This window comes from Pygocentrus nattereri, chromosome 25, assembly GCF_015220715.1.
Source record: "Pygocentrus nattereri isolate fPygNat1 chromosome 25, fPygNat1.pri, whole genome shotgun sequence".
NCBI lineage: Eukaryota > Metazoa > Chordata > Actinopteri > Characiformes > Serrasalmidae > Pygocentrus > Pygocentrus nattereri.
Window position 1 is genome coordinate 28,069,196 of NC_051235.1, and position 27,500 is coordinate 28,096,695.

Consider the following 27,500-nt stretch of genomic DNA (forward strand, 5'->3'; position numbering starts at 1 on the left):
ATATAGATGATTATATCCATCACATAATGCATATTTTTATTGCATTATTAATGCAAACCATAATATCTGACACTCTGACATATTTGTAATATATAAAAGTCTGAACTCTCGGTCAAATTACATATTTTGTTGCCATTCTGAGTGAAAATAATCACACATCGTCTGGAGGGAACAAACTTAATATGACATTTTAGTGCATAACTTCTGTTTATTTGCCGAAATAAAAGAGGCCACATTTTCCATTGAATTCTTTTTCCATTATTTTACATTCAGCAAGTAAACAGTGACTGTGCATTAAACCGTAGAATTCCCTGTAGAGTTGTTCATTCTCCTTTTACTCAGAAAATCAGCGACACATCATTTGTCCAGGGGTGCCCAAACTTTTGCATTCGACCGTATATGTAAAACTGTGTTTGGAAATTTAGCAACAAGAGAAAAGATGAAAGCACAAATGAACTGGTTAACCCATTAAACATATATATTACTAAACTACATTTTATATAGTGGTGTCATAATAGTTGATGAATCACACATCTATTAAGATTAATAAGATTAATACATGAACAAATTGCAAGCATAAATGAAGGTATGTCATTTTGAGTCTCTAATGTTATCAAATTAACCCGTAAAACCCTTAAAGCTCTTAAATTTGCCCAGTTCTTTATGTAAAACAACTGGAGAAACACAAATGACTTTTGACCAGTTGTTTTGGTGTATCTCAGGCTAGTGACCCGGTACTCTCTCGGTACTAATCTTAAGTTCATCTCCTTGTCCTCTGTAGGCGGCAGAGCTGTGCTGTAATCTGTGCTGCAGGCACGGCCCGCGTGCTAGCGTGAAAGTGGCACGGCCGCCCGTGTGTTTGTGAGTACGTGCTCGGCTTGTTTATGTGCTCTCACCTTGAGGAACGGAATGACGAAGGGGCGCAGAGGAAAGTTGGTGGCCTCCTGAAGTTTGGAGTGGAATTCTTCTATAGTGAGAGTGGAGTTCTGATAAGAGAGACAGAGACATCGATTTAACACCAAGAACAGATCACGGCACAAAGAGAGGGACAGAGAGGGAAGAGAAAGAGACAGAGAGAGAAGAGAGAGACAGAGAGGGAAGAGAGAAACAGAGAGAGAAGAGAAAGAGACAGAGAGAGAAGAGACAGAGACCGAGAGAGAAGAGACAGAGACCGAGAGAGAACAGAGAGAGACAGAGAGATAACAGAGAGGCAGAGAGAACAGAGAGAGAAGAGAGACAGAGAGAGAAGAGAGACAGAGATAACAGAAAGAGAGACAGAGAGATAACAGAGAGACAGAGAGAACAGAGAGAGAAGAGAGACAGAGAGAGAAGAGAGACAGAGATAACAGAAAGAGAGAGAGAGAGAAGAGAGAGAGAAGAGAGAGACAGAGAGATAAGAGAAAGAGACAGAGAGAGAACAGAGAGAAGAGAGAGACAGAGAGATAAGAGAAAGAGACAGAGAGAGAACAGAGAGAGAAGAGAGACAGAGAGAGAAAAGAGAGAGAAGAGAGAGAAACAGAGAGAAAAGAGAGAGACAGAGAGAGAACAGAGAGAGACAGAGAATAGAGAGAGCCAGAGAGAGACAGAGACAAGAGAGAGAAAGAGACAGAGAGAGAACAGAGAGAACAGAGAGACAGAGAGAAGAGAGAGACAGAGAGAAACACAGAGAGAAGAGAGAGACAGAGAGAACAGAGAGAGACAGAGAGATAGAGACACACACAGAGAGAGAGAGAGAGAGAGAGACAGAGAGAAAAGAGAGACAGAGAGAACAGAGAATAGAGAGACAGAGAGAAGAGAGACAGAGAGAGAGGAGAGACAGAGAATAGAGAGACAGAGAGAAGAGAGAGAGCCAGAGAGAGAACAGAGAAAGAAATAACAGAGAGACAGAGAGAAAAAAGAGAGACCCAGAAAGAATAGAGAGAGAAAAGAGAGATAGACCCAGAAAGAATAGAGAGAACAGAGAGAAAAGAGAGAGAGACCCAGAAAGAATAGAGAACAGAGAAAAGAGAGAGAGACCCAGAAAGAATAGAGAACAGAGAAAAGAGAGAGAGACCCAGAAAGAATAGAGAACAGAGAAAAGAGAGAGAGACCCAGAAAGAATAGAGAACAGAGAAAAGAGAGAGAGACCCAGAAAGAATAGAGAGAGAACACAGAGAACATTTGCACACAAATCCTAATAGTAAATAAAGAGAACCAAATTTAACAAATGAGACAAAAATATTATTCTTGGTCATTTCTTTCTTGAGGTAAATGATATTAAGATCTGTGAGCGGTACGGATGTGAACCTTTAGGATTAGCAGATAATTTGAAGGTGAAATTAGACTCAATTGCAGCTGATCAGGCGTGACTGACCACCCTGTTTAATTTAAAGAATGGGGATCTATCACAGTGTGATCTTCACAACACACGCTTGTGGAAGTGTATAACGGCACAAACAAAGGAGCTTTCTGAGGACCTCAGAAGAAGAGCATGTTGATGCTCATCACTCTGCTATAAGAGCATCTCTAAAGAGTTTGGGCTCCACCTACCACAGTCAGACAGAAAGGGAGGAAAGTGAAGACCACTGTCACGCTCTCCAAATTTTGCCTCCTTTGTTAAATTTGGTTCTCTTTATCTGCTGTTAGAACGTCTGAAAATCCGACGAAGTTCATGCAGATATATAGAAAATTCTGAAGTGTTCACACATTTTCAAGCACCACTGTATACATGGATGTATGCAAAAGAAACTCCAGCTGAACGTGTTTTGTTGTTTTTCTCAGTGAAAATAAGTGAACACCTCCTCTACAGAGGATAAATATGGCATTTGTCTGCCAAGTCCTGTGCACAGTTTCTGTCCGTTTGCTTTGACCACACAAGCCACAGCTCCAGACTGTCTGGTCCCCGTGCTGTGAACTGAGCAAAGCCACTCACCACCAGGCCGAGCACCAGGCTGCGGACGCGCTCTCCGATTTCGGGCGAGATGTCGTTGCCGAACTGCTGCAGTGTGGTCAGGAAGCGTTTGAGTTTGCAGAGCTGCCGGGCGCCGCAGGCCGGGGGCAGCTGCTGAGTGGGCAGAGAGCCGGTGGACGAGCTGGCCGGACCGTTACTGAAGCCATTTGGGGTGGAGGGAGCTCCGTTCAGCGCGGTGGGGGAGTGACTGCTGCCGTTCAACACTGCAGACAGACACAAGTGTTTGAGCATCTATTCTTCCTTTACAGACACTGAAACATCGTGAATCTCAGGGACCCCCAGAATTAAGATTTTGAGACATTCAGGGGATCCAAGAGCTTAATTAGGAGACCCCCTATATTCATCAACTTGACCTTAACCTTTTAATTATGCAGAAAATTGCCATTCAGAGCGGTTTGGTGTGAAATGCTCCTTTCTAGGGAAACTGAATTTTTCAGAGTGGCAGTGATGGGAACCAGACGTCCTCTAAAAGCCCCCTCACGGAAAGTAATTACATGAAAGGGTTATGAATTCACTGCCTGATAAAATACAGACTTTTAAAAATACTTTCCTGATTGAGAGGTACATGCAGCCCACTGAGAGGCAGAAAAGTACTCAAAAGTACTTCTTTTCTGATTTCTCACTATTTTACGCCTATTACTATCACATGAAAGTTCATGTAGCTTTACTGCTTGTTTATAAAATTGGTCTATCTGTGTTGCAGACGTTGTCACTCCTGGTTCCTATCACCACCACTGTGAAGTCTCAGTCATGTTTATCTGCAAAGATTGTTTCACATTACTACTACTTTAGCCTCGTAGCTCCAGTGCAAACATAAAGAAGCAACCTTCAGACACCAAACACGCCTCAGCTGATCGACTACACTTGGGGTAAAAGGGGAAACGGTTCAAATTTGATTTTTGGCCAAGCTGTTGCGAAGCCTGGAGTGAAGGCAGAGCACATACACACTTCGCCCAGCTGGTCTGTCACTCTCTGTCACTCGCCCACTCACTCACTAGGACACAACTATAAGAGGAACTTGTTAAAGAGGGGTTTAAAATAGCTCGGCGGCCAGAGTTACTCGTCTTCCTCCAGCAGGTGTGTGGCTAAATCGGGGCCGCGCACATGTCCACCAGCTGAGCGCAGATTTGCAGATTTAGGGTCCAGAAGCCCCTGCACCCCTCCGTCAAGCCCTGCTGCCCTTATTTCTTTACCCCACCGTCTCATCCCTCCATCCCGGCTCCCCTCGCAAGAAAACACCTTGTGTTACGTTACGGGCTTCAGACAAGGAGGCTAAAAAACAAACATGATGGAAGCAGGGCGACAGAGAGTTATGGGTCACGTCCAAATCTAAGCCTTATTCACTATATAGTGCACTACTTTGAGTGATGACTGAAGCTATGGCCTATTCACTGTGTAGTGCATTATTTTGTGATGTGTCTAAGAACTATGGCTTATTCACTATATAGTGCACTATTCTGGGCTTTGTCCCAAAAAAATACACAAATTCTGTACTCTAGCAGACATAGTATAACCATAATGCACTGTGTAGGGAACGGTGATTAGGGGACTACTGTTCTCTCTAATAGTGTTTAGGGGGCTATTCTCTTCTCTATAATAATGTTCTATAGTGTTCCAATGTAGGGAGCAGTGTTTAGGGGGCTATTCTCTTCTCTATAATAATGTTCTATAGTGTTCCAATGTAGGGAGCAGTGTTTAGGGGACTATTCTGTTCTCTATAATAATGTTCTATAGTGTTCCAATGTAGGGAGCAGTGTTTAGGGGGCTATTCTGTTCTCTATAATAATGTTCTATACTGTTCCAATGTAGGGAGCAGTGTTTAGGGGGCTATTCTCTTCTCTATAATAATGTTCTATAGTGTTCCAATGTAGGGAGCAGTGTTTAGGGGACTATTCTGTTCTCTATAATAATGTTCTATAGTGTTCCAATGTAGGGAACAGTGTTTAGGGGGCTATTCTGTTCTCTATAATAATGTTCTATAGTGTTCCAATGTAGGGAGCAGTGTTTAGGGGACTATTCTGTTCTCTATAATAATGTTCTATAGTGTTCCAATGTAGGGAACAGTGTTTAGGGGGCTATTCTGTTCTCTATAATAATGTTCTATACTGTTCCAATGTAGGGAGCAGTGTTTAGGGGACTATTCTGTTCTCTATAATAATGTTCTATAGTGTTCCAATGTAGGGAACAGTGTTTAGGGGGCTATTCTGTTCTCTATAATAATGTTCTATACTGTTCCAATGTAGGGAGCAGTGTTTAGGGGACTATTCTGTTCTCTATAATAATGTTCTATAGTGTTCCAATGTAGGGAGCAGTGTTTAGGGGGCTATTCTGTTCTCTATAATAATGTTCTATACTGTTCCAATGTAGGGAGCAGTGTTTAGGGGGCTATTCACTTCTCTATAATAATGTTCTATAGTGTTCCAATGTAGGGAACAGTGTTTAGGGGGCTATTCTGTTCTCTATAATAATGTTCTATAGTGTTCCATTGTAGGGAACAGTGTTTAGGGGGCTATTCTGTTCTCTATAATAATGTTCTATAGTGTTCCAATGTAGGGAGCAGTGTTTAGGGGGCTATTCTGTTCTCTATAATAATGTTCTATAGTGTTCCATTGTAGGGAACAGTGTTTAGGGGGCTATTCTGTTCTCTATAATAATGTTCTATAGTGTTCCAATGTAGGGAGCAGTGTTTAGGGGGCTATTCTGTTCTCTATAATAATGTTCTATACTGTTCCAATGTAGGGAGCAGTGTTTAGGGGGCTATTCTGTTCTCTATAATAATGTTCTATACTGTTCCAATGTAGGGAGCAGTGTTTAGGGGACTATTCTGTTCTCTATAATAATGTTCTATAGTGTTCCAATGTAGGGAACAGTGTTTAGGGGGCTATTCTGTTCTCTATAATAATGTTCTATACTGTTCCAATGTAGGGAGCAGTGTTTAGGGGACTATTCTGTTCTCTATAATAATGTTCTATAGTGTTCCAATGTAGGGAGCAGTGTTTAGGGGACTAATAGTCATCAGTGGACCATTTCTGTTCCCTATAGTTCTCAATGTAGGGAATAGTGATTAAGACACCATTGGAACACAGCAACGGACTTACAGCACAGACTACTCTGCATGTTACTTCGTGTGCTAGGCCACTGCTGTTGGGGTCACTGAACGACTGAATATGTGTGACAGCTTGTGTTATTTTGCGTAAGCTCAAGGCTCGGAGCCACTTGGTGCTTGGATCAGTGGCATGTTCGCACTGCTGTGACCGTGTGTGTGCGTGAGTGTGTGGATTCATGTTGCGGAACGCGGGTTCTTTCATTTCTCCCCCTCCTTTAATCTCTCCGTTCCAGGCTGGACACATGTGACTTTTACCATGTGACTCTGCACTTGTGCTCTGCTTTTAGTGGTGAGCGGAGAAGCACAACAGGTGAAACAACATGGTCTGCCATTGCTATATAGGGTAGAGAGATGTGCCCAGCTCACAGATACCCCACGCTTCAGTGGGGCCGGTAAACAAACCACACACTGCCAGCGCTTAGCACACACTGACAATTCCATGAAAACACACACACACACGCACACACACACACATATATATATATACAGCCATATGTAAAAGTTTGGGTGCCCCTGGTCAAATGCCATGTATTTGTTATATATAGTATAGATATAGTAACACATCCTCTCCAGGGAACACATTGAAATATGGCACTTTTCTGATCAATTTAGAGCTAATTTCTATTTATTTGATGAGTTTGACATATTTAACGTAACTTTTGTACACGCCACATTTTATGTTTTTTTTTCTCCAATATTTAAAACTCAGCATATAAACAAAATATGTTCTCTGGAGAAGATTTGTACTTATTTTCACATAGAAAACCAACAAAACATGTCATTTGACTGGGGGTGCTTAAACTTTTGCATATGTACATACTGCACCTACTCGTGTGGCGACTCCTGACTATTACAGCCAGGTCATCAGTTCGGCATGACTGAGAAAAACACCTTGATGATAATGCTATACCTCCGGGTGTGAGGCGGGATTCATAGATTGAGAAAAGGTGGTACAGTGCAGAGTATGTCTCGTTCGATGTATGGAAACTGGTCGCAAAGCAGATGACTGGCATTAGAGATTAATGATTGGCAAAAAGGAGTGATTGTGTTTGGGCGGCCAAAGGCCACAGCGTGAAGGAAGTAACTGAATTTGCAGGTGTACTGAATTCTATGGTCATATGGGTCGACCAGCAGTGGCAAATCAAAATGAGTAAGACGCCAGAAAAGGCATCCAAGAAATCTGTCCGAGCTACGCAATTCTTTAATGCAAGAGTGGTTGAACATTGATATCTAGAAGTTCATCTGGTCCAGGCCAAATCGAATTGCAGCTGATATTTGTCCTGTTAGAGGTATTACATGCTATTAGGTACTTTCTGGTGACAGGTGACTAGTCTGGTGAACTTAATTGGTTCCGAATTTTGTTGGTAGTTAATCTAGGGCCTTCTGTCCAGCTTCTGAAGGCCTGGTAAATGGGAGAGCTCACCTGGATGTATCTACCTAGACATCACAAAGAAATCATCCTGAACAACTTACAAAAACAACTATTTTGCTTACAACCCAAACTTAAAAACCACAGAGGTTATTTTTTTTACTTCACAGTGATCGTGAGGCCTCCTCTGATGGTTTATACTCTCTCACATGCACTCATACTGATCTTCAAGGGCAGTGTGGATGAATGCTGCCCTGTGCTGGCATTAAGAGTTTGTGTGTTCTGCAGAGTGAAGGTGCTGAAGCAGCAAAATGAGACTTTATCTATTCAGCTCGCATCCTCATCTGCCTTCTATCCCAGTCCTGCTCTAGCACACATACTTACACACCACCATTACCGAGAGCTCAGTACCTTCACAAAGTCTTTACTGCAGTTCACCCTTGACAAATGAAGCCAACTTCCGAACCCAATTTCTGGTATTTACCATGAATGTACCACAAAACCATGTTCCACACACTTGCTCACTTCACATCACTTTCAGAAGGATTTGCACATTTAGCAGTTATGATTGATGCAAGATGTAAGTGGATAAACTCCACTTGGCGCAACACTGATGACTTATTGTTGTGTCCACAATCCCCAGGGTAGGTGACTGGATGCAGCCACGTGTAAAAGCTTGAACACCCCCAGTCGTATGACAGGTTTTGTTCATTTTCTAAATGAAAATAAGTAAACACATTGTCTACATGGAAAACTTTTTTCTGTAAATTTTACTGCAAAATGTCTTTTTTTGCTGAGTTTACCATATTAAAAAATAACAGTTCTGCAAATGAACAGCAATTGTGTATTAAAATGTGCAGGAGTGTGTTCTCTGTAGAGCACGTGTAACTTATTTTCACTTAGAAAATCAAGAAAACGTCATTTGACCACTCGGCATCCGAACGTTTGCATATGACTGAGTTCTGCGCAAAAGTTGGCCAGTCATAAAAATGTTTAAAACTATTTATCTCAGTAGTAACTGTGTTAGAACATTATTTAACATGTGACGTAACACAAATGAACAATAACGTAAGACATAATAACAGTGTTTTGTGAAAAGTGATTCGTATCTCGGTCAGAGGAGCACGGTGCTTCTTAAAGGACTCTGATTTCTTTAGGTTGATGTGAATCACACAACTGTCCTTACTCAAAAACGTTTGAAGTAAATAACAGAAGCCCATTTTCAAAAAAGCCTATAAAACAGGGTTTTAGTTGTCAAGGAATTGTGTGGCTTTATGGCACAAATAACTGAATAATTCACGTTTGACATCAATACAAAAATACGACATAAAACCTAAATTCTGCAAAAATATTCCTGAAAACTGAACGAAAGATTAACGTTCCTTGTCATATGGACATGTACTAAAATAGAACCAGGGTACTGAACGTGAAATATTATTCTCAGCTTTGTTTTCGTACTCATATTTCAGCCCAGGTCAGCTATTCTTCACACTCTGAAAAAAGACGTTCTTCAAGGGTTCTTTACTAAGGACGGTAGTTCTATACAGAACCAGGAACACTCAAAGTACCACCAGCGTGCTTAAATGGTTCTTTGCATGGTGAAACTGTTCTTCAGATTGATGGAGAACGTGCTGTATGTGGTTCTATATAGCACCTTTTTGAAAATGTCTAGATAGCACCAAAATGGGTTCTGCTATTGGTATGATGTCAAGTTTGTACACAATAGAAGAACCCTTTTTAGTCCATATATAACCATATACAACACATTCTCCATCAATCTGAACAACAATTTCACAATGCAACTGTTCAAGCATGTAAATGGTTCTTTGGGTGTTCATGGTTCTATAGAGAACTATTGTCTGTGCTAAAGAACCCTTAAAGAACCATGTTTTTTAAGAGTGTAGGCAGTTCAACTCAATATTTAAGATCAAAAGTAAAAAACTGCATAGCTGCATGAGTTGAATTCAAGTTTGGCTTGATTGTTTTATTTAATCCATGACTGGACCCGGTTCCATATACATGCACGCAATAATAATAATAACAACAGTAATAATAATAATAACAACAGTAATAATAATATTTTCACATTTAAAGTGCAACAGTTCAAGAAAAGCACTTACTGGTTGTTGGGGTGAACGAAGCGTTGCGATTGGCTGCGTGGCTTACGGCAGGTGGTGGAGGTGGCATTGTGGGCGGAGTCGACCTGGGCTGTGTTTTGACATCAGCTGGTGAATCTGGCATTGTTCCAACCTTCGGTTCAGCACTACCTACACAGGAGGACAGTAAAAAGAAGAGGATTAGAACAAAACATCAACACACACTCGTGCACATCTTAGTAAACCTGGAAATGGCAGAATTGTCATTTTTCCACAGAAATGACAGCAGTCACACACACACACACACACACGCATATAAATGTACATTGATTTAACACTAAGTTCATGCACAAAAAAGCATGATTGCTGTTCTCCTGCATGCTGGCGTTGATAATCAGCGAGGAACAGCTTTTATGGACGACTCAAACCATCCGGAAAAAAAAAAACTTTCACTGCTTCTACTATTCCTGCTTCTTTCACTCACCTCCACCGAGCAGCTCACACAGGAACATAGATGTCAATGCCCTCTTGTTTCGGCATTGCACTAATAGATATCTATTCACACGGAGCCATAATCTGTTTGATAGCTTTAGAGCCGTGCAGTCCTTGTAGGACAGATACACTGAGTGTGTAAAGGGGCTTGCGCTCTGGGAGTAAATCCAGTATCCCTTCTGTTGGAAACATCTAGGACCACCTGTTCTCCTGCTCAGCTGCTGCTGACGGGACCCCACCGCTGCCCCCTGCAAGTTCTGACATCCCCATCAGTGCCCTACACACACACACAACTACCCTGTCTGAGACCCCCCCCCCCCCCCCCCGCCGACCTGCGGATGGAAAGGGGATTGACTGTCAGTGACAAGTGCAGCTGGATCTGCTGCTGTCCATCATAGAGCTTTACCTCCATCACAGCTCTACTGCGATCACAGAGCTCTGCAATCATCATAGAACTCTACCATCATCGTAGACCTCTACCACCATCATAGAGCTCTAGCACCATTATTGAGTTCTAGCACCATCACAGAGCTCTAGCTCTATCAACTCTACCACCTACTACCAGCAAAGAGCTTTACCTCCATCATAGAGCTATGGCTTTACCTCCATCACACGACTCTAGAAGCATCACAGAAGTCCACCACCATCACAGAGCTCTAGCACAATCACAGAGCTCTAGCTTCTTTATAGAGGTCCACCCTCTACTAATCAGAGCTTTACCTCCATCACATAGCTCTGCCTCCATTACACTGCTCTACCACCATCATAGAGCTCTACCAGCTGTAGCTCTATCATGGGGGGCCACCAACATCATAGAGCTCCACCATCTATTACTGCCAAAGAGCTTTACCTCTATCACTCAACTCTATCACTGTTACAGAGGTCTACCACATCACAGAGCTCCTAGCTCTATCACAGAGCTGCACCACTTACTACCATCAAAGAGCTTTACTGTCATCATAGAGCTCTACTCTCTACCATCATCACAGAGCTTTGTCAATATTACTGAGCTCTACACTCTACTCTCCTCCTCTGGCATCCTCTCTTCTACCCTCCTCTTCTTTCTCCTCTGGTATCCTCTCCTCCCCTCTCCTTTCCTCTCCACTGCTATGCTCTACTGTTCTCTCCTCCCTCTCCTCTTCTCTGGTATCTTCTCCCTCTTCGCTCCCTCTCCTCCCCCCTCTACTCTCCTCTCCTTTCCTCCTCTCTCCTCTCCGCTCCTCTCCTCTTCTTTGGTATCTTCTCCCTTTTCTCCCCCTCACCTCCCCCTCTACTCTCCTCCTCTTTTCTCCTCTCTCCTCTCCTCTTCTCTGGTATCTTCTCCCTCTTCTCCCCGCCTCCTCTCCTCTCGTTTTCATCTCCTCTCCTCTCCACTCCTCTCCTCTTCTCTGGTATCTTCTCCCTCTTCTCTCCCTCTCCCCCCTCTACTCTCCTCTCCTTTCCTCCTCTCTCCTCTCCGCTCCTCTCCTCTTCTCTGGTATCTTCTCCCTCTTCTCTCCCTCTCCCCCCTCTACTCTCCTCTCCTTTCCTCCTCTCTCCTCTCCGCTCCTCTCCTCTTCTCTGGTATCTTCTCCCTCTTCTCTCCCTCTCCCCCCTCTACTCTCCTCTCCTTTCCTCCTCTCTCCTCTCCGCTCCTCTCCTCTTCTCTGGTATCTTCTCCCTCTTCTCTCCCTCTCCCCCCTCTACTCTCCTCTCCTTTCCTCCTCTCTCCTCTCCACTCCTCTCCTCTTCTCTGGTACCCCCCCCCCCCCTTCTCCTCTCCTCTCGTTTTCGTCTCCTCTTCTCTCCTCTCCACTCTTCTCCTCTCCTCTCCTCATCTCTCTTTTCCTCTCCCCTCCCATCCAGAACCAAACAAGGCAACACTTCCTCACTCACCTTGCTGACACCAGTCAGGTGCCATCAGGACCATCTGCTGAAGCATTTAGTGCTAGTCCAGTTACTGAAAGAGTATCTCTCCCAAAGTCTGTCATCAGACAGCACATTAATCCAGTCAAAACATGCGCGCTTGCCCCCGGTCACTGTACACCACTCACATTCAGAGGAGCGCCGGAGGGAGGCAGGTTTAAAACTCATAAAAGGAGGAATATTTACACAGATGGCGTCTCGATCAGAGCTCATAAAGAGAGAGATCCCATATGTATGTGTGTGGCGTGAATAAACAGGTTGAGACTGTCCAGAGTGGCAGGAGGACGCGGACGGGATGGAACTGGAGGCAGCTATAAGAGCTACACGCACAGCAGATCCTCTGAGGTTTCAGATTATATAAGGGCGTACATTTTTAAATGTTTGTGCCCAAGCAAGTGCTGATGGGGCTTACGCAAATATGTTTGTGTGTCTGTTTGTTCAGCACTGTGCACATTTATCTACATCTTTATATGCTAATATACAAAATAAAATAAAATAAGGAGCTTAAAAGCTACAGAGAAAATGGGGCTCTTAACAACCACCTGGAAGAGCTGGTAAACACCAAAACTGCCCCCATCAGATAAGCAGCACTTAAAGCTTTCATCTTTGAGAGAAAGAGGAGAAAATCAAGCTGCTATTCAGCTAAAATATCTACTTCTGAAGTTATTTTGTTCACAATGGACTGTCCATTGTGGACCCAACACTGTGTGTAAGCAGGAGTGGAAATAAGGTTTAGGGCCAATAAAAACATGAGGACAGATTACAGACCAGGTAGCGGAGGCACTCGCTGTATCTGCGACTGTGATTTTTTTACTTTCTTTGCTGAATTCTGTGAAGCATTCAGGGTTTTTATTGCTTGCTTTTTAATGTTTTTGTGTTGCAATGATATATTTTTACATGATTAACCAAAGAATCATAAACACATTCAATACATCACAAACCAGAGTGAATAATTCTTGTCTTTTTTCACTTTTTTGACATAATTTAGAAATGCATACTGTCCTTTATATAGTGTTCTCTATTGCAGGGGTTCTCAATATTTTCCAACCCAAAGCCCACCTGTTTGTTACTGTAAAGTATACGGCCCCTTCATTTTTTTACACTATAGTTTTGAGGATTTTAGCACCTCATTTGAAATAAACCCACTCCGCTCAGTGGCCTTTTAGCGTCGTCACAGTCAACGATAATAATAACGATCCCGACCCTCAGGTCGCTGATGATCATCCAAAAACCAAACGCAGATATTCGCTATTGTTTTAAGGCTCGTCTGTCGTTTCTAACAGCAGCTGGAGCTGTAGGAACGATATCAGAGCAATGAGAGTCTGAGGTTAACAGGCAGATTGTGCTAACAGTAAAGTGCTGATCTGCCACTAGAAGAAGAGGAGATGCAGCTCTACTGATGAATTCCCCTCGTTTGATCATAAAATGCGTCGCATCAGCAGTGAACTCAACAGGGTTCAAGTTGGAAGCAGATTGAGACCCATGGGTTTTGCCGAACCGGCGTCTGTTGCTGGCCCTAATACGGGTGGAGTGTTCACACACATCAAAACAGAGCGAACTACAGAAAAAAGTTTGACGGATCTGCACCAAACAAGGCAGGAGAAACACCCTGAGGAACCTCCTCATCTCTAGCTAACCCTGCACTGCACCCTGTGCCGGTATTGTCTCAAACAAATGACGTTTAATTAGCCTGTGACTGCGATTTTATGAATACATCTCTACTGGCCCACTACGAACATCTGTCTCCCCCTGAGTACAGGCCCACGGACCACTCGAAGGTGCGTCATGGCCCACTGGTGGCCTGCGGCCCACAGGTTGAGAAACCCTGCTCTAGTGTATAGGCACCCTTAGGTGATTGTGCGGTGACTGACAGAGTTCTTGTGGATGTTGTGAGTTTATTTTGAGAGCTGTTTGTAGTGTATTAGTAGCTGCAGAGCATTCTGGGTATAAAACGAACTGCTGTGCCGAGCTGCGTGTTTCTGAAGACGTGCTGAAGAGGTGAGGAAGTGAACTTGGTACTGCTTGTTAGTGGTTGTAAGAACTGTGAAGCTGCATTTCTGTTTTTCTGACATTTAACCTTGATCCGCCGCCGCGATAGAGGGTCTCTATCAGCGAATTAGGACACTATCGACAACCGGCAGTCACGTCATGTGTGTGTCCGATTGTGATTGTGTGTGTGTGTGTGTTTGTGTGTCTATTTGTGCGTGTGTGTGAGCATGTGTTGAGCAGCAGGCTCTCTCCGGCGCCTCTTGTCTCTGCTCCATTCGCCTGTCACCTTCCACCGGGTCAGCTAGGCCCCCCGCAAAAACACACACACACACGCGCTCGGCCCGGTTGGCAGTGACCATGTTCAGAGGACACCCCCTCTCGCCCCCCTCAAACCTCCATCAGCTCACAGCCCTGCTCTCCTATCAGTAGAACTGTCAAGTGCAAAAATAACCAAACGCACGGGGTCACAGCCAAACCACTAACAGGCAGATAATTGGTGCTCGACCTTACAGGGACAACAGCTGCAGCAGGGTGACGGGGTACAAAGGCTGGTCGGCGGGTGGGGGGCGCTCTACACTCTTATAGGTGCTGGTGGTCCAGAGTTGCTACTTAGCCATGCTGAGTCGTCCAGCTCTGTGGTCAGAGTGTGACTAGTCTCAGCCTCAGATGCTCCGCCTCCATTTAAATGGAGCATATCTTTAGCACACAAAGCTGGCCCCTATTTTTCCTATTGGACATTGGATATCTTGTCATTCGGACCGGAAACAAAGCTCTAATCAACAACAGTTGAACAGCTGCCTGCACTGGACACTGTGACGAAACATTAGGCTTTCAGAGCACAATATATGCGTGGGATTTTCACAAGCACCCCCACTTACATTCCAAGCCAAAACAGCAGGATATGATTGGTCATGTCAGTCCAAAGGTAGGCGGCACTTGGTTTTGTGGTGAAAAACACCAAACTCTCCAAAGTCTGGCTTCTGAGACCGAAAACAAGGGTGCCTGTTCGGAACAGGAAACTGATTTAAAATGGAAAAGAATCAAATTTGGCCAGTTTTCCCCAATAAAGAACAAATCATTTTGTTTAATATTGCACATTTGACCAATAGAAAGTACTCGAAATGTGCTATTTATTCCCTGTGTTCATTCAGCCCACATAGTATGAGCTTCAGATTAACAAAGGCTACTAAAAATCTGCCAAAAATCATCCATCAGCATTCCTGGAATGTAACTTTCTTTAACAATTTCTATAGATCGATTTCTATTGTACCTGCTATAAGATTACACAGATGTCATGATAGTTTATGCGAACTAGTTTCTAGTTTTGTAAATCTAGTTTGCTGTGAAGACATAAAACATTGCAACATGTGTAGTGACAATTACCTGAAATGCGAAAAGTAAACTGTTATATTGCGTGACATAAACTGTCATGACAACTTATTACAGGATATAACATCTGCCATAGTGTTTATGGCATGGCTAAATCAAGTGTTACCAGATAACCCTCATATCAATACCTTTACAGGAGAAGTTATGAGATTTCGTGGCGATGCACTGAGATGCCAACTATTATTGCCAATATCTGATATTTTTTATTTACATATCTGTTGATGTAAATACCTGTGCAGCCCAACATCACCAACATCACCTAAATGTCATCTAAACATCACCTAAATGCCCAGAATACATTAAAAATGTTTAAAATATCTGCCAAATCTAAACCGCCCAAAACATTTTTCATAGCAATAATCGACTGATACTGATACGAATCCAATATCTTTGGGCATCCTTAGGTATTCTTTTGACAGTGACACTGGAATTGATGAACCTACTGGCCAATACCTAATTCAATCAAATTTCTGCTCGTATCATATAAACATTATAGAGTATTATGGGGTGGTTTTGTTGATGGAGAATGATGGTATTTGTTATAGATTGATAGAAAATTCTGGTATTTGTTGGAAAATGATGATGTTTGTTGTAGAATGTTGGTGTTTGTTGGAGAAGAATAATGTTTGGTGGAGAATGTAGGTGTTTGATGAAGAATGCTGGTGTCTGAATGATGGTGTTTGATGGAAAATGATAGTATTGGACAATGGCAGTGTTTGATGGAGAATGATGGTCTTTGCTGGACAATGCTGGTGTTTGATGGAAAATGATAGTATTGGACAATGGCAGTGTTTGATGGAGAATGATGTTCTTTGCTGGACAATGCTGGTGTTTGATGGATAATGATTGTTGGACAATGCTGGTGTTTGATGGAAAATTATTGTTGGACAATGGTGGTGTTTGATGGAGAATGATGGTCTTTGCTGGACAATGCTGGTGTTTGATGGAAAATGATGGTATTAGACAATGGCAGTGTTTGATGGAGAATGATGTTCTTTGCTGGACAATGCTGGTGTTTGATGGAGAATGATTGTTGGACAATGCTGGTGTTTGATGGAGAATGATTGTTGGACAATGCTGGTGTTTGATGGATAATGATTGTTGGACAATGCTGGTGTTTGATGGAGAATGATGGTCTTTGCTGGACAATGCTGGTGTTTGATGGAGAATGATTGTTGGACAATGGTGGTGTTTGATGGAGAATGATGGTCTTTGCTGGACAATGCTGGTGTTTGATGGAGAATGATTGTTGGACAATGGTGGTGTCTGATGGAGGTGTTTGATAAAGAATGCTGGTGTTTGAATGCTGGTGCTTGATGGAGAATGATGATGTTTGATGCAGAATGTTGGTGTCATATAATAGATGTAATGGTGGAGTATGATTTTGTTTATTGACTTCAGTATGATTTGGTATTCAGAGTTAGCATGTCCTGCAAAAGGCACCTAACTATAATCTTCAAGCTTGCAGGAGGAGCCCTGAAATCACCTCAGTGTCCAGGCCTGTTCCATCTCCATGTGACTTCTTTCAGCAGCTTTTAAGACTAACAGGTCTTCGGCTGAACCACAGTATCAGAGATTAAGCCAGAGATAAGCTGATGGTGCCAAGCTGTCCTGCTTTGCTCCTCGAGCCTCTACTCTGGGGACTGTGGTGCCCAGGACAGCCGTTAGCAGTGTATTCATTAAAAACTTGACCGGTGCCCCTGGGCAATAAACATAACAAGGTGTTAGTGTTAATGCCCCTGCTGACAAAAATAGCCAGGGGGCCAGTGTGCAGCGCTTGTGTTTTTTTGGGGGGTGGGTTTGTGATGGGGGTGGGGGGGGGGGGGGTGTTTGCTGTGCCATGGCCAAATGTAGGCAGGTAGAGTCAAACGCCTCGGACACCCACCCTCTCTGCCCATCTGTCACCCAGTCAAGCCCCAAACTGGATCTCCACACAATGAAGTCCACATGTACATATTGAGGTCACCAGCTAATGTTTAAAGGTTATATGTTTGATGGAGGCATAGAACTGCATCAAAAGTGGAACATTAGAATCTATTATAATCATATTTAATCTTTAATATTAATATTTAATGTGCACCTGCTTTTGGCCTAAAGTCTGGCTGTTTTTACAACGTCAAATGTAAAGTAATTCTAAAGATAATTCTAAATAATGCCAAATAATCCAATCAAATCAAATCAAATCACTGAGTAATTCCAGTCATTTCTTACAGAATCATACCAGAACTAAACTGTGAGGTCAGAGGTTTTCATCCTTAGTGTTTAATCTCATGTGAATGATATTCATTTGTCGTCTCATTAAGTTCAAGGTTTACTGAATCATCAAATCTGAGTTGGCCTGTCCGGTGAAGTTCAGAGCAGACCTGGTTTAGCTGATAGATCCTGAATTAGATCCTGATCAGACCCTGACAGCTCCTCTGGTTCTCTGTGTGTGACTGACGCTGTACAGTGTCCTGTCTGAAAAACAGCCCTTAATCAGTGCTCTTAATTTACTCCTTGGGGAAAGCGCACCACCCCCTCCCCCCAAAGCCCCCGTTCGTCTCCACATGGCAACTGCTGCACGCTTTCCCAGGGGATTCGGGGAGTGGCCGAGGCCTGGCTGAGGGGCCCGTGATCTCCCAAGGGATGGAGAGAGAGAGAGAGAGAGACAGAGAGAGAGACAGAGAGAGAGACAGAGAGAGAGAGAGAGAGACAGAGAGAGAGAGAGAGAGAGAGAGAGAGAGAACAAGGAAGCGAGGAAGAGAAAAGAGAAAGCTGAGAGAGGAGTGAAAAAGATGGAGAAAGAGAGAGAGAGTGTCCTGTGCTCTCTACAGCCATCGTGGGATTACAGACAGCTGTTTAATCTGACCAGCTAAAGGACGAGGCAGAATACAGACAGAGAGAGAGAGGGGGAGAGAGAGAGAGAGAGAGAGAGAGAGAGAGAGATGGATTTTACTTTTAATACATTAGAAAGTCCACAGCGTACGAGCCCCCATCTGTGACCATCTGTGCTCCTATTGTGACCAAGGACAGGAAAACTCACACCGTGAGAGAAAACGAGACAACGAGAGAGAGAGAGAGAGAGAGAGAGAGAGCGAGAGAGAGAGAAGTGGGGGGGGATCTTAAGCAGTTCAGCTGAGAATCACTCTCTCTCCAGACAGTTTGAGCATCTGGACAAAGCTGTCAATCAAACTGAGCTAAACATCTGACTGTAGTGTCTTAGAGCTTCCGTAAACATGCATCCACTTATTCCACAAACCAGACAGGAACTGACCCAACCAACCACGCACACACACACACACACACACACACACGTTTATGTACAGTATCAGTGCGCAGGGTTTATCATGTCCCATATGTGTATATCGCCATTATCTCCAAAATGGTAACTTTACACGAGAAGTCAAAAACCTACTTTACTTTTAATGCAAGTCAATGGAACCGGACATCTTTCTAAGCCATTCTGGGTCATTTCTGTTAGTCCATTCACCATGAAATTTACACACAACGTTTTCAAATCATGTCAAAAAAACAACAAAAACTGAGATACAAGGTTTTGCTCCAACAGCAGTTGTACAGTCACATGCAAAACCACCTCACCTTTGACCACCTCAAGTTACACATTTTATTGATCTTCTAAGTGAAAATAATTGAACACATCCTCTACAGAGAACACATCTTCTTTCTGCTAATGTTGACCACAATTTCTGAGTTTAACACATAAAAAACCTAAACATAAAACGCAGAATGTGCCGTAATTTTACAGGCCACATTTTATCCTTCTTTCCCCCTCACTATGTTAAATTCAGCACAACAGTTATTGTGCATGATGTGCAGAAGTGTGTTCTCTGTAGAGGAGTTTAACAAACACAGTTCATCTGACTGGATGTACCTAAACTTTTGCATATGTAATTGCCTATATGTAATAATAATAATAGGTTCCGTTTCGCTGCTGTCATAACAAAATGTATATCGAAAATGGTAACTTTACAGGTGAAGGGAAAAACATGCTTTACTTTTAATGTAAGTCAATGGAACCAGACGTCAAGTCATTTTGGGCCTTTTCTTTCAGTCCATTCATCATGAAATTTCAGCACATGTAAAGGTCAACATGCATTTTTAAATTACGCCAAAAACTGAAAAATGACAGAAATGGAGATGCGAGGTTTTGTGCCGAGAGCAGCGATACGTATTTTATATATACATAGGTAATAAGGATAAACAGTAATATTGGTCTGTGGCATTTTTTATATGACTCTAAATTAATACTCATAATTTCTTGTATTACTGGTAAGTGTAAGCACTTTGAGCTGCCACCGACATGAAGAGTGCTATATAAATTCTATTATTATTATTATTGTTATTATTATTATGTACCTCCATTTATCATTCAATGTTGACGCAATGTAAAGGGCAGCTGGCATTTCAAGTTATGTCAAAAAATGAAAAATGGGATTTGCCCGGCAGTCACGATATGCAGATATCTATGTGTAATGTGAAAAAGTCTAAACCCTGAACCTGACCCTAATCTTAAACTCAGTAACCACAGCAAATGGAGCGTTACCTTTGAAGTCGGGTCCATTTGTAGTTGGCATTTCCTACAAAATCAGGACTTCACTGTCCTGAAAACATAGAAAAACGAACACTCACCTGCCTTGAGAGCCAGAGATGATCTGACACTCTCACACACCGTCACACACAGGCCTACAGTCGCATACACACACGCTCCTAAAGAGACGTCACACTGAGAGATCAATAAGCCAAATAGATCTGCTCAGGATACAATGCGTTTTTAATGGACCTCCTACAGATGCGTGTAATTCCTCTGTAATGATGTTACGCTGCCACCGGCCGTCTCTCCACATGTCTGAGCCGCTGTGGAGAAAACCCATAGCTATTTTGATGGCTAAAAACAACCCGGCGTCCGACATTCGCCACAACCAGTTGCAGAACTGGTGCCCTGAGCTTGCGCTCCGGTTTGTAATTCACCCGCTATTTCTGGGGCCTTTATAGGCAGGCAGACATGTGCTTTCACTGGAGCAACAAACACAAAGAAACCATCGTGTAATGACAAGGCTTTAAACAGGCGGTGGGCATGTGTTTGGGCTGCATGAACACAGACAAAAAACGAGTCCTGTGATTTTAGTGCATTCCAGGGACCGGCAGCCCAAATGTTGAGAAGAGCCTCTTTGTCCTTTCAACAAAAATCAAACCACATTGGGAGACACAACATTTTACCACCTTGGCTGTTAATATGTCTCTGTATGTGCTGATGTGCCAGTAGAGGATTAGAAGTATAATATCAGCGATAACGCAGACTTACTTTGCCCTGCTTTAAGCTTTAGCTCAGCTAGAGCCGCTTTTCTTGCTTCTCCAGCAGGAAACTCTTCCACAAAAGTAGAACAGTTTCTTGTAAAAAGTCTCTCAACGTTTGCTTTTTAACGAGGCCGAAGTCGCTTCTCATTCACCAGCTTCTTGTTTGAATGTTCCTGTTCCACCTTAAATGGTGCCTGAGGCGGCAGAACGTAACTGCTGCACCAGTTAAGGTGGAACGGGACAATTCGCACAAGAAGCTGGAGAATGAGAAGCGACTTTTTAGTGTCAGTTTCTTGTTGCAGATTAAACGTATCAGCTTGGTTAGACAGCTCATTTACATACTGCGGCACTCTGTGATATCAGTAATTATCACTAATTTAAAGGCCAACATCACAATGACGCTTAACAATCGATATATCATGCAGCTCCAATACATATAGACTCTGCCACTCGCTCCCTCTGTCCCTGTACGCTAGGCTACCACTGACATCCTCACAGACACAAAGGAAGCTTCCCCAGCCTCTCTTTCTTTCTCCTTCTCTCGCTGTCTTTTCTCTCAATCCCTCCATATGCACTCCCTTCCGTCCCCCTCCCTCCACCTCCCCACCCCCTCTCTCTCTCTCTCTGTAATTCCCCTAGTCTCCAGGAATGCTGTTGTTTTTAATTTCTCCCAGCTGCTCTGGCACCGTGCCCGACCGCCTGCCTTTCCACATCTGCTCCCCATCATGCCACACAAACACACACACACAGCGCTGCACATCAGAACAGCAGGACCCCAGGCCCTCCGTACCCTGACACCGGCAACCCCCAAGCCCATCCATCCAACCCCCCAGCCCTAAAACCCATCCATCCACCCGTCCTCCACTCCTCCACCTCCTACATCCTCTCTCCAGCACTCTTTCTGGCTGGGACGGGGCAGTACGGATGCTTTTGGCCAGCCAGAGGGGTCATGCACCAGCCCCTGGGCCTGGATTACACCCAAGACCCCATTACTATCATTCTAAGGATGAGTATTGTAATCATTCTTGCTATTCAGATATTCACATTTTTCAACAAATAGTGATCCCAGCAAGAAAATATTCGGTATTTGTGCAGCTGTAGGTCAGCTAAACACACAAAAACGCCGAATACAAAACAGCAATGTGGAAGACCTAACGTTTATCTGTTTGTTCAGCTAGCTTAAGAGGCGTTATGTCCTCGATCATTCCGCTGGTTTAGTGATCTTAGTGTTATATATATACAGTGCCCTCCATAATTATTGGCACCCCTGGTTAAGATGTGTTCTTTAGCTTCTAATAAATTGAGGGTTTTTTTAAATAATATAGGACCACGATGGAAAAAAGAGCAAAATCCAACCTTTATCTCAAGTGCATTTATTCAGTAGGAAAAAAATCCCACATTAAGAAATAATTGTTTAACATCAAATAATGTGTGCCACAATTATTAGCACCCCTGATGTTAATACTTTGTACAACCCCCCTTTGCCAACAAAACAGCACCTAATCTTCTCCTATAATGTTTCACAAGATGGGAGAACACAGAAAGAGGTATCTTCGACCATTCCTCTTTGCACAATCTCTCTAAATCATCCAGCGACCTGGGTCCTCTCCTCTGCACTCTCCTCTTCAGCTCACCCCACAGGTTTTCAATGGGATTAAGGTCTGGGGACTGAGATGGCCATGGGAGGAGCTTGATTCTGTGTGTGGTCAACCATTTCTGTGTAGATCTTGCCATATGTTTAGGGTCATTATCTTGCTGAAAGACCCAGTGACGACCCATCTTCAGCTTTCGGGCAGAAGCCACCAGATTTTGTTTTAAAATGTCCTGGTATTTCAAAGCATTCATGATGCCATGCACCCTAACAAGGTTCCCTGGGCCTTTGGAAGAAAAGCAGGCCCACAGCATCACTGATCCTCCCCCGTATTTCACAGTGGGCATGAGGTGCTTTTCTGCATACTCAGCTCTTGTGTTACGCCAGACCCACTTACAGCATTTGTTGCCAAAAAGCTCTATCTTTGTTTCATCTGACCAAAGCACACGGTCCCAGTTGAAGTCCCAGTACTGCTTAGCAAACTCCAAACGTTTACGTTTATGATTGTGAGTGAGAAAAGTTTTTTTCCGTGCATGCCTCCCAAACAGCTTGTTGGCGTGTAGATAGCGTCTGATGGTTGTTTTGGAGACTTCGTGACCCCAAGATGCTACCATTTGTTGCAGTTCCGTAACAGTGAGCTTTGGAGAACTTTTTATTTCTCTTATCATCCTCCTCACTGTGCGTGGTGGCAAAATAAACTTGCGTCCTCGTCCAGACTTGTTTACCACTGTTCCAGTTGTTTTAAACTTCTTAATAATTCCTCTGACAGTAGATACGGACAGGTGTAGGTGAGTGGCTATTTTCTTGTAGCCATTGCCTGACCTGTGAAGGTCAACACACATCTGCCTTACTTGAATGCTATGTTCCTTTGTCTTTCCCATGTTGAAGAGAAATGGCCTCTGTGTCACGTCATAATTATACCCCAGGGAAACAGGAAGTTGTGAATTGCTAATTAAATGTTCCTACATACTTTGATTAACTTCGTAAACTACTGTAGAAGTGACAGAAATTCTTTAATTACATTTATTTCCTAAGAATTGTTAGGGGTGCCAATAATTGTGGAACAGGTGATTTTATGAAGAAAAATTATTTCTTAGTCAGGGATTTTATTTTCCCCCTAAAACTCTACTTGAGTTAAAGGTTACATTTTTCTACAATTTTCAGTGTGACAGTATGTTTCCACAATAAAAACTGAATTTATTTTAAGGCTTTTGACACATCTTAACCAGGGGTGCCAATAATTATGGAGGGCACTGTATATATATATATATATATATATATATATATATATATATATATATATATATATATATATATATTCTTACACCCCTCGGCAAATAATGTGTTAACTTTTTTTCACTTAGTAAAATAAAGAACACATGCTATTTGACCAGGGGCGCCCAAACTTTTGGATCTATGTACTGGGGATACATGATCGGAAGCAGCATGGAATTGACTTTTGCTCCAAACACGTGATTGGCAAAAGGCCAATTTATTATTTTCATGCTGGCTGATCTGTGCTGTAATGTTATGAGGGCAGTAATGTGAAGCAGCTGCTATATTTGAATGCTTTAGTACAAATGTTGTTGCATAATTGAGGGGTTTCCATGCAAAACACGCTATAAAGCGGTTTTGAGAAATTCATTTTTTCATCATTTATATTGAGTGAGGCCTTAACATGTAGAAACCATATCCAAGTTATATTAAGATTAATGGCACATTTATTAGAGTAATAAAACATTTTTCCATTTCCAAATGGATGTATGTGTGTATATATATATATATATATATGCTGTCAGAACAAAACCTTGTATCTCCAAAATGGTAACTTTACAGGAAAAGAAAAAACGTGCTTTACTTTTAATGTAAGTCAATGGAACCAGACGATTTTCCAAGTCATTTAAGGCTGTTGTTTTTTGTCCGTTCATCATGAAATTTCCACACAACGTAAAAGGCAGCAGGTGTTTTCAAACTATGTCAAAAACTGAAAACTGTTTTTTGTCATATATATATATATATATATATGTGTGTGTGTGTGTATACATATATATCTTTTGCCAAATAACCAGTCACTTTACATGGAGCACTGTCCTTTATTTGATTCATGTTACTAAAATATGCCACTGATTTTCATTTAAAAACTTTAAATGCCAATTTGGCCCGTTAATAAGCAAATTAACCTGTTTATGTCACGATTTTGGCTAACAGACAAAGACGCTAGTGCGTCTCACATTCATTTAGCCCAGTGACCAATTTGGCTGTACAGAAATCAAATCCGACATAAAAGTTTATGATTGCTGCATAACAGTGTCAAACAGAGTCAGAGCCCACAAAAGCAAATCTGTCTGAGATCAGTTACCAACTCAACACACTTTAAGGCAAGAACATGCTGATTCAGGCACGCTAACAGGTGTCTATTCGCTTTGAGTGCTTGTTAGCTGCGTTAGCCTCGTAGCTCCAGTGCTAAAACTAAAGAAGCAAACTTCAGACACCCAACATGTCCTGGCTGAGCGACTACATTTAGGAGAAGGGGGTGACTTCTCTCCTCTTTCAGTCTGTTATCACTGATGTTTACAGTAATGAAGGACCATTAGTTTTGTGTTTGTGGTAACACAGCTGATCCTTTAATAACAGGTCATGCTAATTAGCCGTCCAGACCCCGCAGGAAAGTGTTGTCGGCTCCTGACGTTAAAAACCGAGTTTAGTGAGAGAAACACAAACACACTCAAACACATCAGCAAATCCATCAATGTGTGAATCACTTCTAATCTCAATACATATAAAAATAAAACACCCCCCCCCCTCATTTTGTTTGAGTTTTCCCGCTCCACCTTACATGGTGCAGCTTCAAGAACCATAAGGCGACCGCCGCACTATTTAAGGTGAAACGGGAAAATTCAAACAAGAAGCTGGCAAATAAGTTGTTGACTTCAGCTTCATGTGAGAAGGTGCTAACGTCAATCTATTATGGTCATCCACATGGATTGAGGAACGCTATAACAAAGCACTGTCACTGTAAAGAAATAACATCAAGACTCCCTGAATAGACTATTAAAATGAATGAAGTTTAATATAAAACTAGAGGAAAAACAATCACGTCGACAGGTTCTCGGTGCCTCACCAACCCCATATATCTACATATAAACGCCACACAAACGATGCGCAGACAACCACGAGCGTGGACTGCTGCGTTCCCTCCATTACGTAATCATATCCCACTTTCTGAGTTCAATATTCTTGAAATAGTAAAATTTTGGACAGTATGTTTCTTAGACTGTGGCTCTGTAATGGTACTGCATGCAGTCCAGCAGTGATGTTGACCTCTCCAAAGTGGCAGCAGCGTTGACGTGCCTGGCTGAACCCAACGCAAGCATCTACGTATGTAAATCTATGGCAGAAGTGCTCAGCCAGCCGACGGCCACCACGCTGCCTCCTGAAGCCACCGCTTCTCTCCAGCTGCTTCAGCGCCGTCTCTGTCTGTTACAGGTCAGCAACACGCCGTCTCGCTCTCGACTGACCGTCCGTGAGCCTGGGCAGACCATCTTCAGCTGAGCAAATATGCTCAGCGAAAACAAACATCCAGATAACAATAAATGCCTTTTTAATCAAAAGTTGAACAGACCCCAGAGAGCACGTCTGTGTGTGAGAGAGGGCGTCCGAGACGGCCCATGTGCACAGATGTGTGTGAGAAAGAATGCCGGGGTCGTGCACATGTGTCAAACAGCAGTATAGTAGGACATGGACAAGCTCGGAGACCCATCCAGGGCCCACAGTGCACTGGGGCTGGCCTTCCCAGCTGAAAAAAGGCCCCGTTTCTTGAAACCGAGAACATCTGCGGCGTAAGAACCACTCTGGGAAATTAAACAGGGTAGCGTTAAAGGGGAATTCCAGCATTTTTTCAAAATTGCTGCATGATTAACTGTTTAAGAAGTTCACATTAACACTGGGCAGACGCTCTTATCCAGAGCGACTTACAGTTTGATCATTTTACACAGGTAGGCGAAGGTGGTGTTAGGCGTCTTGCCCAGGGACCCTTATTGGTGCAGTATAGGGTGTTTACCCAGGCAGGGATTGAATCCCAGTCTACAGCGTAGACTGCAGAGGTGGTACCCCACTAACCTACACCAACCACCAAAGTCATTCAGAGTGGATGTGAAACTCTGCAGAGAAACCTCAGTCAGAACTGTTCAGAGTGGTGTTGATGGGAACCGGACAACTGAAAGTTAATGCATACAATGGTTATGAATATGCTGCCTGATGCCTGATGGTTTTACAAAAGTTCTGAGATAAAGTTTTGGCCTTAAACTAATTTTCTAAATCAATTCATGGCAGAGAGGTAAATGCAGGGTGTTGTGAGGCTAAATAGTCCCCAAATGTTTTAACATGGTCAATATTACACCTGGGTCCATCTCTGTTTGGAGTGGACAACCATGTCAAAAAGGTTGCAGGGCTTAAAAAGATGCTCAAAATATTAGGCACAGCTCCATAAGTCATCACATAACACTTTTCTGTTATGATTTCTCAGATTTTTTATTTTTTTATCCTGTTTCATCGTCGCTCTTTATATATAAAACAGTGCATCACAAAACCAATTTTCAACATTTGAGAAATCATTTTTAGTATAAAACAATATTTTTAAGAGGTTTAACTCTTAAATTTGCATACAACAGATTTATGTTTACCTTTACAACCAATTTTATACTACATTTCAAAAATATGTGTTTTATTATAAAAATACACTGGTTACATGTTGGTGCTATTAGGACTCTTATGTGACACTTTAACACAGTGTTTTCAGCTCTGTTAAACTGTGTCTTCGGGTCGACGCTCATCAGAGAGGAAGCGTCTCAAGGCGTGAGAAGGCGAGTCACACTCGCTCACTATATTTCATTCATTTATTAATAATTTTGTTGATCAGGCAGCTCATAACTTCTATGTGTCACCTGTGTTTTGTTCTTAATGGCTGGGTAATTAAAAGTTTGTCAAAATAATGCCAAATTATCATTTTTATTACAGATTTTAAACAGTACATACATACAAGGTCACCTGATCAGCCAACAAGTCAGCCAGTTTACAAAATCCTCAGTTTTAACCAGAAAGTCACTGGAGTCACCGTCACTGGTGTCACCGTCACTGGAGTCACCGTCACTGGAGTCACCGTCACTGGAGTCACCGTCACTGGAGTCACCGTCACTGGTGTCACCGTCACTGGAGTCACCGTCACTGGTGTCACCAGTGTTTTGAACAGTAAATAAAATGGCTATGTTTGTGTTTGTAGACCTCTGGTTCCTATCACCACCACTGTGAGTCAGTAAGTT

At 42.7% G+C, this 27,500-nt stretch overlaps 1 protein-coding gene across 6 annotated transcripts in view; it reads right to left on the bottom strand.

The window, feature by feature from the left end:
• Window positions 1-27,500, bottom strand: part of cbfa2t3 (CBFA2/RUNX1 partner transcriptional co-repressor 3) — a 97,298-nt gene that overhangs the window by 32,845 nt on the left and 36,953 nt on the right. For 5 of the 6 annotated variants that reach the window (XR_005129653.1, XM_017722263.2, XM_037534603.1 and 2 more), the window contains 3 exons: window positions 9,546-9,692; window positions 2,912-3,153; window positions 897-986 (listed from right to left, as the gene is read on the bottom strand). Coding sequence is in view for 5 of the 6 variants with exons in the window: in XM_017722263.2 (XP_017577752.1) it covers window positions 897-986; window positions 2,912-3,153; window positions 9,546-9,692 (479 nt within the window). In the remaining variant the exon portion in view is untranslated. Of the gene's footprint in view, window positions 1-896; window positions 987-2,911; window positions 3,154-9,545; window positions 9,693-10,005; window positions 10,152-27,500 lie in introns of those variants that run through there. The other variant, XM_017722265.2, reaches the window with a different exon arrangement.